General features: G+C 45.2%; 1 protein-coding gene across 1 annotated transcript in view; it reads left to right on the plus strand.

Moving 5' to 3' along the window:
- The window catches only part of B3gntl1 (UDP-GlcNAc:betaGal beta-1,3-N-acetylglucosaminyltransferase like 1), a 147,278-nt gene that overhangs the window by 62,788 nt on the left and 69,483 nt on the right, over positions 1 to 15,007 (plus strand). Inside the window, exons 5-6 of the mRNA XM_004639446.2 lie at positions 735 to 800; positions 5,036 to 5,131. Of these exons, the coding sequence (XP_004639503.1) occupies positions 735 to 800; positions 5,036 to 5,131 (162 nt within the window). The remainder of the gene's footprint in view (positions 1 to 734; positions 801 to 5,035; positions 5,132 to 15,007) is intronic.

A 15,007-nucleotide genomic window follows, 5' to 3' on the forward strand; every position in this document is an offset into this window, starting at 1 on the left:
TTTTTTTTTTAAGAGCAATTTATGATTTTTTTTTTGTTTTGCTCTGTAAATCTTTTTTTTCCCATAATTTTTGTGTGTTCTTGTTTCTTGGCATTTCATACACTGTTAGGTCTGTGCAGTTTATTGATGTTGTGAACAGCCAAAATTTAGTTAAACACCAAATGGATATTGAAAGTAGTATTGTGTGTGATGCACAGAAAAGTGTAAGCCTTGTTTTGGGTTTGGATTTATAAGCCTTAAAGTATTCTGCTCTAGTAGTGCCCCGTGAACATTCCTGCATGTCTTACTTAGGTAGGGCTTTGTCTACACAGTGGTGAAACTGTGAGCCCATCTTTTCTGGATGCCGCATGCTGACTCTCAGAGCGCTAGTGCCCTCCCGTGAGTGTACAGGAGTGTCCTTGTTGCTCTACCTCTGCAGTCACATGGGAATTGTCAGAATGTTTTCTGGCCATTATGGGACAGGTTCTTTCCCTGGTGACCAGAGGATCTCCTGTGTTATACTCTATTTTTTATTTTATTTATTTATTTGTGGCTGCTCAGCCTGCCCTGGGGGCAGGGCCAGCGTGCCATGTGGTGCTGGTGATCGAAGCACGTTTTCCCGTGCTTGCCCAAGCAGGCACTTTAGACAGCTGAGCTATCTTGCCAGCCCTCTCCTGTGTTGCTGGGCTGCTCACCTCCTCCTTACTGCCGGCTGGAGTTGCTCTATGTGAGTTTAACATGTGCTTTTTCTATAGGATGATGTGATGATGCCACAGAGAGTGAGGCTGCAACATCAGGCTGCTGAGCAGCACCCAACCAGCGTAAGTACCACACCCTCTGGGCCACAACCATCTTCCTGAAATGCAATTTGCTTCTTGAAGTGGATTTCCTTAGGGTAAAAGAATGTGTGTACAGGGAGGGATTTGGCGGGGCAGCTCTTTAAGCACTGAGAGGTCTTCCTTCAAGAAAAGCATGCTTTTCATTTTAGACAGGAGCTGTCACTTAAAAATGGATGTGGAAGGGTTGGCTGAGTAACAGCTGGGTTTTTTGTTTGTTTGTTTTTTTGGTGCAGGAAACTGAATTCAGGGCCTTGCACTTGCCAGGCAAGTGCTGTGCCACTAAGCTGCATCCCTGGCCCCAGCACCTAAGTCCTTGACGTGAAGGCATCTGAGGGCTGTGGTACACTCTCACTCAGAGCCAGCTCCTACCTCCTTGTTCAGAGCTGCACTCCTCCCACTCATCTTCAGGTCTTAGCATTGCCTGGTACCTCGATCTCCTGGAGGCCATTTCAGCCTTGGTCCTCACACCTTTTTTGTCCTAGGCCTCTTAAGTTTCAGATATTTAATGCTTCAATGTATCCTTTCCCATGCAGCTGCTGACCCAGGACAGGCTCTGGCCTCCTGGAAATTGTCAGGGGAGAGTGTTTGGGCTAAGTGGGATGTTTGTTTTTGGTATTGAACCAGGGCCCCCCACACTTTTTTAAATTTCTAAGGCAGAGTCTTGCTAAAGCATTAAGTTGCTTAAGCTGGCCTTGAACTTGGGATCATCCTACCTCAGGATCCCAGAGTGGGATCATAGGCCTGTGGCATTAGGCCTAGCTAGAGGCTGAACACCTTATTTCTTGATTTGGAATTACTTATACTGTTTAAGTTTAAATGTTATTAACACAAACACATCCTTAGAGGATGCTGTAGGAAGATAGGATCCTCTCCTTGGCTGTACCTGGAGGCCCTTCAGCCCTGCAGCTGTTTTGTGGATCTCCAGGTGGTGCCAGCCAAGGGGGTTGTGGCCAGCTCACTGCATGGCCTCTCAGGCCTCCTGCTTTGTCCTTCCCTTACCAACCCATACCAGGCCCTCAATGCTGCCTCTGATTCTGGCCCCTCCTTCAGCACACAGGTAGGTGCTTAGCTTTTCTGTGAGAGGCCTTGGTCACCTGAGCACAGGATTGTAGGATGGAAGTGTGGGCTGGCCCAGGTATAGCAGCCTGAAGTACGGTAGGCAGTGGTGTGTGCAGAGAGTGTGGAAGCAGACAGGAAGTACAGAGAATTACAGGTCAGGAGCATGGGGAATCTAAGCAGCTGTTCCTGTCATAGGTGTGGAGTTTGGAGGACAGATCCCAGGTTGGCTGGGGGACTTCAGCCGGGGCACCTTTCAGGGAGGGTAGAAAAATGCTACAGCTTTCAGAAGATTCTGGAAAGGCTCTTGTACCCAACAAGTTTAAGAACTGCAAGTATGTGTAAATACATGTATTCATAGCAGTCAGTGACCACAGGCTCCAGAAGTTGCTTTTTTTAAAGTTTATGGGCATGGAGTATATCATTTCTCCCCCCTTTTTGGTTGGGAAAGATGTTAGAAAATACCCCACAGTGTTGCAACAGCAGATGCCACTATGAGACCACTGGAACACATCTGTACCAGGCAATAGCATTCCCCACCCCTGGGGCTGGCCCACATCACATCACTGATGACTAAGGGATTTCTACCCCAGCTCCAGAGAGTTCTCAGTCTCATAAGAAGAGATGAGCATGCAGAACCTTTTTCTTTTCAGAATGGGGGTCTGGGCCATTTTTGGGAAGAGAAAAAAAAAGTGGAAACAAGTCCTATTGTATGGATTTCTGTCAGTTAATATGAGGGAAGACAGAATCAGGGATTTCCAAGAGCTTCTTGCTGTGGCTCTGATGGGTGTGGTAATATTGCATGGAGGTCAAAAGAAAGGAATAGCGTGATATCAAGAAATACACCTGCTTTCTGGGATTTAGATTGTTCTTACTGCCAGGAAATTTCCAGAAGCACACCTCCATGTTCTCGCCCATCCTGACAGCCACATTCACCTGCGGTCTATTGCCTGACCATTTGTGTAGCCCATGCTGATGGTTGTGTCAGCCAGAGAGTTAAAGGCTGCAGACCCTGGCCAGGCCCACCTTGTAACTCGGCCAGTGTCCTATCTGTACATAGATACAATGTCTTTCACCCACAGAGATTTTTTTTATGGCTGCAAATGGCAGCTTCTGAGTGTCTAAATGTATCATACTTGTGAATAATCTTGGCACAAATATTGATGTTAGAGAGTGATGCTTCCATTTCCATCCTGACATAGCAGATCAGCCCTTCTTGCAGTTATCTGTAGCATCTGTCCAGATGCACAGTGATGTTTAGAAAAGCACAAGGACTTGGAGCAAATGCAAATGGTCAGGGTGCCTTGATCATATTTCAGATAGCCCTGATGTCTGTCTTTAGAGATAAAGCCTAGCCTGTGACTTTTTTTGCTGACCTCATTAATCCTTTGGATGCTGCATCTGCTCTGCGTGGAGAACCTTGTAGCACATGACCTCCAAACTGCAGAGTAGGTGGAGCATCTTTGTTCTTTGTGCTCCTGGCCTTCAAAATGTCTTAATGGTATGACTGCACCAACACACTAGGCCAGCCTGGAAAAGTTGTTACTATGGTTCTGGTTTTAAATTGTGACCTGCAAAGCCCTAATATGCTGGTTGGTAGTTTGTCAGTTATGTTTGTACTTTGTTCGGGAAGAATGAAATGAATCCTGGCTTTCTGCTCATACTTGGTCATTATTCCTCAAGGCCATTTTCAAGAAAACCATTTAATAAGGGAAGAAAGACTCTTGATGGTAGCTTTTATAAATTGTAGAGATGTGTATAAATCACAGCAGAATCTTTAGGGTTTTAGATCTCAGTGTCATTATGCCATGCCATGTGTAACATTTATTCCCATGTATCACTCATTTCCTGAAAATACAGAGCAGAGGTCAGTTCTAGATGGGTAGGATGGAATTGGAGGAGTCTGTATTTGCTCTGTGGGGCCCTGAGGTAGCCAGAAAGACTTTCCCATTGGGTCCCCCAAGCAGAAGCATGGAGCAGGGGCTATGTGATGGGGTGTTCCACTTGGGGAATACAAAGGTCAGTTGGAGTGAAGACAAGGTGACAGCATCCCACAGATGTGGACCATACTGTGGGGAGGTACGGTGCTGCATCAGTCCTGTCCTGTGGCCTGTGGACAGATGGAGAATTGGGGGCTGGTGGTAAACCTCCACTAAATCCCCTCCCAAAGTGCAAGTGAGTGGCCTATTGTCAGGGGACTGGGGCCAGTACCAGTAACAGGAATAGGCAGGAGCCACTGGCCCTGAAGCACAGGTGAGAAGGTGGATGAACTTCTTTCATGAATCACACTCAGCTCGATTTCACAGTGAGGAAGGATGAAGTTTCTGAAATGCAGAGCCATCTTTTCTCTGTCCTTTCTATCCTTAGTCTCTTAGAATCTTCACCCAGCCTTTGAGGAAGGCCCCACCACTGGCTGGGTACTGTATTCCCTCCACCTCCACCTGCCCTACAAGGAGGGTCTCCATCTATGTAAGATAGTTTGTTTCAAACCAGCGGCCTGACCTGAGCTAATGTTAATGCTAGAGGCAGGGGAGCTTGAGCTCCTCTACTATGAGGAGGCCTTCCTGCAGTTCAAATCCTCTGCTAGTGTCTGAGGAGATCCTGGTATCTACATGGGGATTAGCTCTGCTTAGGTCTCTAAAGGCCTGAGGGGCCCTCCTACTGGTCTTAGAGATGCTGAACTTTGCAGGGACCACAGGCAGTTTATCTAGATTATGGGGTGTCGGCATCCAGGGTTGGACAGAGGCAAATAGCTGGGGGAGGGATATTGAGAGGGCTGTTTTTGAGGCCAGGGGGATCAGGACTAGGATTGAGAGTGGAAGGTGATAGGAAGCCTGGGAGCATGTGTGGTGCCACGTCAGGTGTCGCTGGAGACAAGGAGTGACAGGGCCAAGATGTGTGCTGAGATGGGGCTGTTTTCTGGGAATGTGGTCCTGCAGTCTAGGCATCCATGTAGATGTAGATGGTGCCTCCTGAGTTGAACCCTTTATGGACTTAGGCACATTCTTCTCCTTCACTTGGGGCTTTGCCCACTTCAGCTCAGAGCCCAGAGACTTTAGTTAGGCTCTGTCTGGATACATGTGCTCCACACGGCCTCAGACACACATAGGGGTGCCACACCTCTTGCAAAGGTACCTAAGCTCTGTCTATTGTTTTCACAGATCATAGGGTGCCAAGTGAGAAGGGATCCCCCGGACTCCACTGCACGATACACACGTTGGATCAACCAGCTGGTGCCAGACCAGCTCCTGACACAGGTGATGGCTGTGTGTCCTTGATGCAGGTGGCTGGCTCTATGGGTGACAGCCATCGCTGTTTGTCCTCATTGCAATGGTTGTGTGGGTGGCAGCTGTGGCTGCTGGTCCATGATGTGGGTAGTTTTAACAGGTGATGGCCCCCAGGTGTTTGTTCTTGATGCAGGTGGCCATGGGTGAGTTGGTTGCTGTTCATCTTTATTAGAGAAACTGCTTATTAGTGCCTGGGCTATATCTTGCCCCAGGCCTGAGTATGTGCTGGTGGACACTGTCTGTGCCTTCTCTGTGTCCACATGTCGGTGACTACACAGTATGTCTGGCCCCATAGAGATTTGTGGTTTAGGTGATGCCTGTTCCCTCCTAGGATGCCAGCGAGCTTGGACTCCAAAGACTTTTCAGTTTCTGCAGTGTGCCCTTGACATGTTTGTGAAGCCAGGCTGGCCATGCACAGCATTGACAGCAGGGTGGCTTCAGAGTGGACATAGAGTAAACATGGAAGAGAGCAGAGAATAGACATGGCAACAGGTACAGGATGGATGAGGCCACAGGCAGAAAGTGGATGTGGCAGTGGACATGCCAGCTTAAGACTACACATAGGGACAGCCAGCACCACTGTTTCAGATCTGCTAGTGTCTGAAGGCTTAGTGTCCCTGTGGGGTGTCTGGCCTCCCCAGTAGAAAACTATTGTTTCCTTGTGAGAGGACAGCTCTTCCCGTACAGATTGTAGCGCAGTGCAACTCTTCCTGCCATGGCTGTGTGCTGTGGTATGGTGCTGCACTCCTGGCAGAGCATGCTCATGGCTGTGGGTAGTCTGAGCCAGCAGTGAGGATGTTCTTGGGAGGCCAAAAAGCCAGTGACTCAGTGTGGGCTTAGAATTATGCCCTGGTAGTTAGATTTTATGTGTACAGAATTTTTTTGTTTTGTTTTGACATTTTTTAATGAAAAAGTGAATTTCCCTTTGTTAGTTAGCGTGACTATCATAGGGTGCCAAGTGAGGAGGGAACCCCTAGACTACTCATATCTCTGTTTGAATAATACAAAAAGTTACAAAGAAAAATGTGTGTAATGGATATGTAGCAGTAACTCACTGTGGCTTTACTTTTCACTTCCCTATTGATTAATAGGCTCTTATGGGTTATTTTACTACTCATATCTCTTTGATAAACTATTCAAATCTTTGTCTATTATTTTGTTGTTTATATTCTTTTGAATTTTTAACATTTATGTATTGTGGATACAGATCCTTATCAGATATGGACTTTAAAAATATTTTTCTGCATCTGTGTCTGATACCATTTTGCCGTTTTATTCAGAAAAGTTTTAATTTTTGATGAAATTCAACCTCTTCCATGGGTTGTGCTTTTGGGGTCAAATCTAAGAAATCTTCAGCTGAGCAAAGTGATAATGTTTTCTCCTGAAAATTGTATGTTTTAGGTTTTCCTTGCTTAGTTAATTTTGGCATATGGCCTGAGTTACCGCCTTACCCAACTCAAGTTGTCATAACAAAATCCATGTACCAAGTGGCTTAAACAAGAGCAGTTCATCTCAGTTCTGGAGGTCGGGAAGTCTAAGATCAGGGACTGGCAGCGCTTCCTTCCTGCCCAGCCCCTCTTCTGGACTTGCAGATGGCCACTTCGTCACCCAAGTCCTCACATGGCAGAGGAGAGTCAGAGGTTGAGCCCACCGTGGGCATTTCATCACCCTGCCTTCATCCAATCTGGTCAGCCACTTCAGATGCTGTCAAATCAGGGATTAGGCCTTATACAGAACAATTTGGAGGATACATTTTCAGGGTTTTGCCTGTGGATATCCAGTTGAGACAGACATTGATGAAAGACAGGCCTTTCTGTCTTTAGTACCCATAGCTATGTTGGTTTATCAAGACTGTCCTTTCTCCTGTTGATCTGTTCACATTTGTAAACTTTATTACTCTTTTTTAATTGTAATTCCTGTAATTGGTTAATACTACAATTAGTAGTAATTTGGAGTTGTCCAAACTTGTTCTTTGTTCCTTGCTTTTCCATATTATGTGAAATCAGCTTATCATTTTCTACAAAAAAAATAAAAGGTATGGTGCACCTGACTGGGGAGTTCATGTTGGGCCCGGGGGAAGCAGGTAAGGGAGTCCAGCAGGAGACACAGCAAGCTCAGAAGGGGTGGTTACTCTGTCTTATAGAATGTGGATGCTGCCACAGAACTGTCATTTTCAGCACTGTGGGGCGAAAAGCAGTGCTTTCCCCCTTGGGTACAGAAACCAGTTATTTCTGATTGCTGCTCTCAAACACATAATGTGTAGATCATCACAGCAGCAGAGGGCTGAGCATAGCATCTCACTGCATGTCCTTTTCCAGCCCATGGCTAGCAGCTTCGTTGCATCTTTTTCAGCACCAGAGAAGATTGTGGTGAATATGCACCACTGCCTGTCACCAGGAGACCTTTCCCTCAATGGTGGTTCACTTTGGTGCAGGAGAACTGCGCACCAGGTGAGTGATGGCCTTACCGAGTTAGCAGCACCCTCTAGGCATATCCTGGATGATGTGTCTTTGACACTGTTGACCTTTGGGAAGGAATTCACAGAAGCATGGAAGCCAAACTGGAAGACCAGTTGGAAACACCAAATTGTGATGAAAATGGTGAGCTGCAGAAGAAGGTAGCGTTCATCTCCACTGAGGGTACCTCCAAGGCAACCAAGCTGAGTCACAACACACTGGCTACCATGAGAGTGTCCTGGTTGCACTGTGCAGGTCAGAAGCCACCAGGACACTGCATCCCTGCTCTTGAGCTTATGCGGCATCACCTGCCTGCTGGTGGGGTTCTTATCTCCTCCTGCCTACCCAGTGAAGCCTGCCCTTCCTGTGCCTCCCCAGACCAACCGGGTCACAGCAGCAGTCATTCAGAACAGCACTCTCTTCTGCCATCATGCCAGCATACATACAACATCACTGTGAAATATCAGAATTGGTTTGAAGTAAAGGAAGGAAAAATAAGATTAATTCAGATCTCTATTCAAAAAGTCTTCTGGCCATAAACAGAGCACAGCTGTGCCCGTATTTTCCTGTACACAAAAAATTACAGTGACTCAAAGACCTAAACTTAACATTAAAAACTATAACACTCTTAAAAGAAAACATAAACACTTTACAATGTTCCATGTGGAAATGATTTCTTGGCTATGATTTTTGCCAAAAGCATAGGAAACAAAAGAAAAAAAAATAGATAAATTAGAATATATCAACATTTAAGAGTGCGCTGCCGCCGCTTTCCTCTCAGAGCACTACCCTGCAGGCCACCATGACGAACATCGCTGACACGAAGCTGTATGATATCCTGGGTATCTTGCCCTGTGCCAGTGAGAACAAGCTGAAGAAGGCATACAAGAAGTTAGCCAAGGAATATCATCCTGACAGGAATCCAAATGCTGGAGACAAATTTGAAGAAATAAGTTTTGCATAGGAAGTACTATCAAATCCAGAAAAGCACGAGTTATATGACAGATACGGAGAGCAAGGTCTTTGAGAAGGCAGTGGTGGAGGTGGTGGCATGAATGATATTTTCTCTCACATTTTTAGTGGAGGTTTATTCGGCTTCATGGGCAATCAGTAGAAGCCAAAATGGCAGAAGAGGAGAAAACATGATGCATCCACTCAGAGTATCCTTAGAAGATCTGTATAATGGCAAAAGCAAACTACAACTTAGCAAGAGTGTGCTCTGTAGTGCAAGCAGTGGTCAGAAGGAAAATCTGGAGCTCTCCAGAAGTGTAGTGCTTGTCAGGGTCCAGGTATACACATCATGATCAGGAAATTGGCTCTGGGAATGGTGCCGCAGATGCAGTCTGTGTGTTCTGATTGTAATGGAGAAGGAGAAGTAATTAGTGAAAAGGACCACTGGGAAAAATGTGAAGGGAAGAAGGTGATTAAAGAAGTGAAGATTCTTGAAGTTCATGTAGACAAAGGCATGAAACATGGACAGAGAATTACATTTACTGGGGAGGCAGACCCAAGCCCTAGGACTGGAACCAGGAGACATTGTTCTTTTGTTGCAGGAGAAAGAACATGAGATGTTCCAGACAGATGAGAATGATTTGCACATGACATATAAGATAGGACTTGTTGAAGCTCTGTGTGGATTTCAGTTCACTTTCAAGCACTTTGCTACATGTCAGGTTGTGGTGATATCTTTACCCCCCTGGCAAAGTAATTGAACCAGGATGTGTTCATGTAGTCCAGGGTGCAGGAATGCCACAGTATCATACTCTGAAAAAGGTGATCTTTGCATAAAGTTTGATTTGTAGTTCCCAGAAAACAACTGGATCAACCTTGATAAACTTTCTGAACTATAAGATCTTCTTCCATCTAGACCAGAAGTTCCTAACATAATTGGAGAAACTAGGAGGTAGACTCCAGGAATTTGATAGTACCTGAGGCTCAGGAGGTGGTCAGGGGCGGGAAGCCTATAACGATAGCTTTGATGAAGAAAGCAGCAGCCATCATGGGCCTGGGGTGCAGCAGGCACATCAGTAAACTGAAGACAAATTGCACAGGTGGATTTTCTTTCCACATTTGCCTGATTTGTTCTCAGTGATCCAGCTGGAGTGTGATTGATCCAGATGAACTTATAGACATCTGTTGGTCTCTGTAACTTTTAAAATTGTTATAGTATCTTACAGAGTGTATAATTTAAACTAACCACAAACCTTTACTTCTTCATTTTGACTGTTCTGTAGCAGAATAAAGCACTTTAAACAAGACAGTTTCAGTCCTGGTATCTGTGCTTTTTATCAGTTTTGTGTTGACTGACTGACTGACTGACTGACTGACTGACTGACTGACTTTCTTTCTTTCTTTCTTTCGTGTGTGGTACTGGGGATTGAACTCAGGACCTTGTGCTTGCCAGGCAGACACTTATGCCACTGAGCTATCTCTCCAGCCTGATTTTATGTTTCCTATTTTAAATTCAAACCCCACATTGTATTCGTACAATTTGCCCTGAAGCTTTGTGTTTGGCTGCACCTGCATAATAGCCTGTATCTGTCACTTAGATGCATGGAAAAATGGGCTTTGCACACAGTGGGTTTGAAGCTGACTAGGAACAATAGGAAAATTACATTAGCAATGGTTGTAAAGTTGTTTTTTTTTTTTAACCATCTGTGAGAGGTATCCAAAACTCAATAATAAAAAGCAGTTGGTGTAAGTTAAAAAAAAAATTAAAACTTCTCTGCATCTAAGAACACAGTCAGTGGATTGAAAAGACAGTCTACAAAATGGGAGAAAATATTTGTAAATCATAAGTGAAATGTTGATTAGTGAGCATAATTCATTCTGAAAACATTCTTGTAATTGAAAGTACTTACATATCAAAGAGAATTTCCCCTTAAGAAATAATGGTAATTCAGATGATTCATTCTAATATCCTGAAATATTCATATAAAATGATTATAGTATATAATATAATATAAAATAATGAAAGAAAATACAAGCTATCAAGAAAAGTAAACAAATTAGCTTGCACTTATATTTGAGTACCCTCCTGGCTGGTGTGAGGGAGAGGAGAAAGGAGGGTTACTGTGTAGGATAACTTTCACTGTCACATCTCCAGCCTTGGTGGGATCTTTTTTCTTGTGCAACTGTAACAAGGAACTTGTCCAATGACTCTTGCTTTTGCCTCCTTTTGAGGATTTTCAGAAATGTTACATTGCATTGTTGTTAAACAGATTACATGCACTGCTGTAGCCTTATTTGGGTGTTGCTTCTCTACAAAACTTTGCACTTTTTCCCACATTGTATACCTCTCTTATCCAAGGATTCTTCCATCTGTTTGTCTTCATCCTCTGCAAATGAGATCTTCATAACCTCTTGCTATTGAGAGACAATCACCCACAATGCCATGGTGAAAAACAGAAAAGAACCATTAACTCTGTTATGATCATATGATATTTGGTGTCTCATACTTCTCATATTGCAAGACAGTTCTTGTTTATCAAATTAAAATTTGTTAGAAATGTTTGCTCATCATGCAGAACACTTACGGAACAAGTACAATCCAAGATTTTGGTTTCTGTCTGATAAGGGTTTTCTGTCCACCATCTATAAGCGACTCATAACTATGCTCCAAAGATCCGCTAGTGTCCAGTAAGCTCATGAGAAGTTGCTCAGCATCTATTGTCACTAAGGAAATTCAAAGCCAAGTCACAGCAAGATGCTGCCTCAGTCTTTAGCATAACTAACTACTGCCAGTCAGCCAATCAATAAATAATAAGAGTTGGCAAAGATGTGCAAAAATTAGAATGCACGTTCACTGTTTCCAGGGATATAAAAAGGTGCAGCCTCTATGAGAAACACTGTGTTGGTGCCTCAAAAAATTGGAGTTATTGCATGCTGTAGCACTTCCCCTTTAGTGTACTACCCTGAAGAATTGAAAGAAGGGTCTAGAAGAGATTTATCCACTTATTTTCATGCCATCATTTTTCATAATAGCTCAAAGGTAGAAGCCAAACAAAGGGTCCCTCTGCAGATGAAGGGAGAAAGAAAATGTGGTGTATGCATATGTATTAGTCTGTTTTTCAGTGCTAAAATACAACACTTGAAACTAGATAATTTACAAAGAAAAGAGGTTCCCTTTGCTCTGTTTTGGAGGCTGATCATCTAAACAGCTTGACACTGGCTCTGGTGAGGCCTGAAGTGTTCCATCATGATGGGATAGCATCAAAGAGGGAAAGCATAGTGTAAGACAGGAAGACAGTAGGTAGAGGCCAGGCTTGCTTTTCATAAGACCCCTCTCATGAGAACTAAACAGCTCCTATGAGAACAACATCATATGCTTCCTTGAAGATCTGACTACCTCTCATCATCACCACACTGGGGACCAGACTTCCAACATGTGGACTCAGGGGACAAATCCTATCTCAAGTGTTGCAGCACACAAAGGAATGTTATTCAATCTCAGAAAGAAAGGAAATTCTGCAGTATGTTACAACACATATGAACCTTGTGGATATTATGCTATGTGAGATAATCCAGACATGACAACAGTGCTGTGGTGTGTGTCTTACATCTCCTGCAAAGCCCATGGGGTGCAGGCCAGCCCCTAGTGTAGCAGTGTTCAGAAGTGGAGCCCTTGGAAAGATGATTGGATCAGGGTTCTGATCTCATCAGTGGATTAATTCATTGATTCACAGCTGATGGTATTATAGGGTAATAAGCCTCAGGGCCTACTGAAGGAAGTATGTTCCTTGGAAATTTATATCTTATACTGAAACCCCCTTGTGTCTGTTTCCCAGCCTCCCTAAGGTGAGCAGCTTTGGTCCACCAAGCCCTTCTACCATAATGTTCTGCCTCACCATAGGCCTAGGAGCATTTGTTCCAGCAAATGGCACCATGGGGCAAAGTATATCTGCCCTCCTTTAAGCTTATTTGTAGGTGTTTTGTCACAGTGATAAAAAGTTAAACATGAATGTCTTCCTGTGTGGGTGGCTGTTGATCCACATCTGGTTCCTCTCTGCACAGCTGGCTCCTCTCAGTGCATGCACACTCCATGCTTGTGTGGCCAGGCTCTGGACTGGTTGTGAGTGTCAGTATATAGGGCCCTGCAAGCAGTGAGGCCCAGACCACCTCCAGTGGGCAGACTGTTTGTTCTATCTACACTGCTGTAGCCCTTTAGGCTAGGCTCAGGGCTTGCAGCAGACAGCCTTAGCCTTCCTGGGGAAGATGGGAGATGCCTTGCAGGGTCTATTTGATCCCTCTTGCTGTCTACTGAGGCATTCACAGAGTAGAGGAGAAGCATGTAGAGCCTGCAATGAGAGGTGCCAGATTGGAGGCCAGTGAGTAGGCACAGTTTCAGTAGGCACTGCCAGGAGGACAGCCTGGAAGCAGGGAGCCTGAGCCAGAGAGAAAGCTACAGAGAGGGATGTTGCAGGGCAGGCCTAGAGTGTCAAGTGGCCTGGGTGCTTCTCTGGGGAAGTGGACCAGAAAACCAGTAAGGAACTGTCCTAGAGATCAGAAGGAGGCATGGGGTGAAGTCAGGGTGAAATCAAGTAACTTGCCAAGGCCTTAGCAGCAGGGGTTCCCAGCGCTGAGTTGGCCTCCTTCCTCTAGAAACCTGGCTCTGAAGGCTGCACACTCAGAAGGCCTCACTGGATGGCCTGAGCATAACTGCTTTGGTGGCAACCACAGTGACCAGCAGCCATGAGGTAGTGCACAGCATGTCACCCTGTACAAATACTAAGCTGCCCATTCTTTGTGGTGACTTAGTATGGGAACACACGGGATCCCCTGAGCCCCTTTAAGACACATTTAATGGGATTTAGTGGAATTTCCTCCCTTCCCATCAGGGCAAGAGATGAGACCCAGTGAGTGAATTCTGGGGCTTCTCAGATACCATACGTAAGATGTCTGACCAGATAAGTCGCCATGAACAAAGTCAGAGGGCTATAATCCCAAACAAACCAGAAGATAGCAAGTTGTCTGAACCAGTGGCCTGGAAATGCCTCCATGAAGCACACTGACCCTAGGCCTTCCGCATGCTCCCACCCAGCTTGTGGGTTGTAGGCTAGCATTTGCTGTAGTAATGTGTGATCTGGTTACCTGAAGTGGCCATGGGCTGGGCTAGTTAACAGAAAGGTAGCAACATGTGTGGATGTGAGGTACATCCCTCAGTCCACCCATCCCCATCCTGCACAACTTCTCTACTGTTCCTTGGGAGGTTCTCTGCCATTAGGGTGTCTCAGCTCCAGCTGCCATAACTAAGTGCCACAGGCTGGGGCTGAACATATACACTTCTTTTCTTAGGTCTGCAGTGAGATATCTGGGATCAGGATGCTGCCTCTGGGCTGGTTTCTCATGGCCTCTGGCCTTGGCTTGCAGATACCTCCTCCTTCCTCTATCCTCCCTTGGCCTCTCCTCTGTATGTATACCTAGTGTCTGCCTCTCATAAGGTCACTGGTCCTACAGAGCAAGGCCCCACCCTTATGATCTCACTTACCCATACTTATAAGGCCTCATGCCGAAATGCTTTGATATAGAGAGTTAGAGCTTCAATATGTGAACCTGAGGAGGGAACACATAGTACTTGGACACCACCTTGGTTTCCTCAGCTCCTGGGCTTTCTCTGCTCTGTGTTCCCCATTCCAGTGATACCTTTATGGTGAAAGTGTTACAGGCTGGACTGCCCTCTATAATGCATCACTTCCTGTGTCCCTTATACCTCTAACCCCACACCTTTTAGGTGCCAGTGGTCATGCTGATCCTGTCCTCTCCCCATCATGTCAAAACCCTCCTGGAAGTGGAGCCCAGCATAGATGAGAATGGTGACCAGCCCATGGGTCAGCCTTAGCACTTAAGTCTCAGCCTATCCAGAGCATCAAGAGATATAATCATCTAGACAAACAATGTCTAAATAATTAAAGTTTACCTCTTTAAGTACAGACAGAGTTTACTTCACCAATATTTTCCAAACTAGTTTGATCACAAAAATAGCTGGAGAAGCTAAAACACTCCAGACTCACACTCTTTGAGTTGCTGATTTTGAATCCAGTCCCAGGCCCAGGAGTGTATTTTTAACAAGTATTTTAGAGCTGGGAAGATAGCTTGGTGGTCTAAGCGTGGCAAGCGCAAGGTCCAAGTTCAATCACTGGTACCGTATGCCATACTGGCCCCAGAACACCTGAGTGCTGTGCTGACCACAAAGTGCTGGGCATGCTATTCTGGCACTGAAACCAGGTGTGGTGGCACACACCTGTAATCCCAGCACTGGGGAGGCTGAGGCAGGAGAATCACTGTGAGTCAGAACTGTGTAGTAATGCTCCATATCAACAACAAAAATAAAATTTTTTTAAAAAGTATTTTAGGGGCTGGGGAGATGGCTCAGTGGAATAAGCGCTTCCCC

This window comes from Octodon degus, unplaced genomic scaffold (genome assembly GCF_000260255.1).
Source record: "Octodon degus isolate 3935 unplaced genomic scaffold, OctDeg1.0 scaffold00112, whole genome shotgun sequence".
Lineage (NCBI taxonomy): Eukaryota > Metazoa > Chordata > Mammalia > Rodentia > Octodontidae > Octodon > Octodon degus.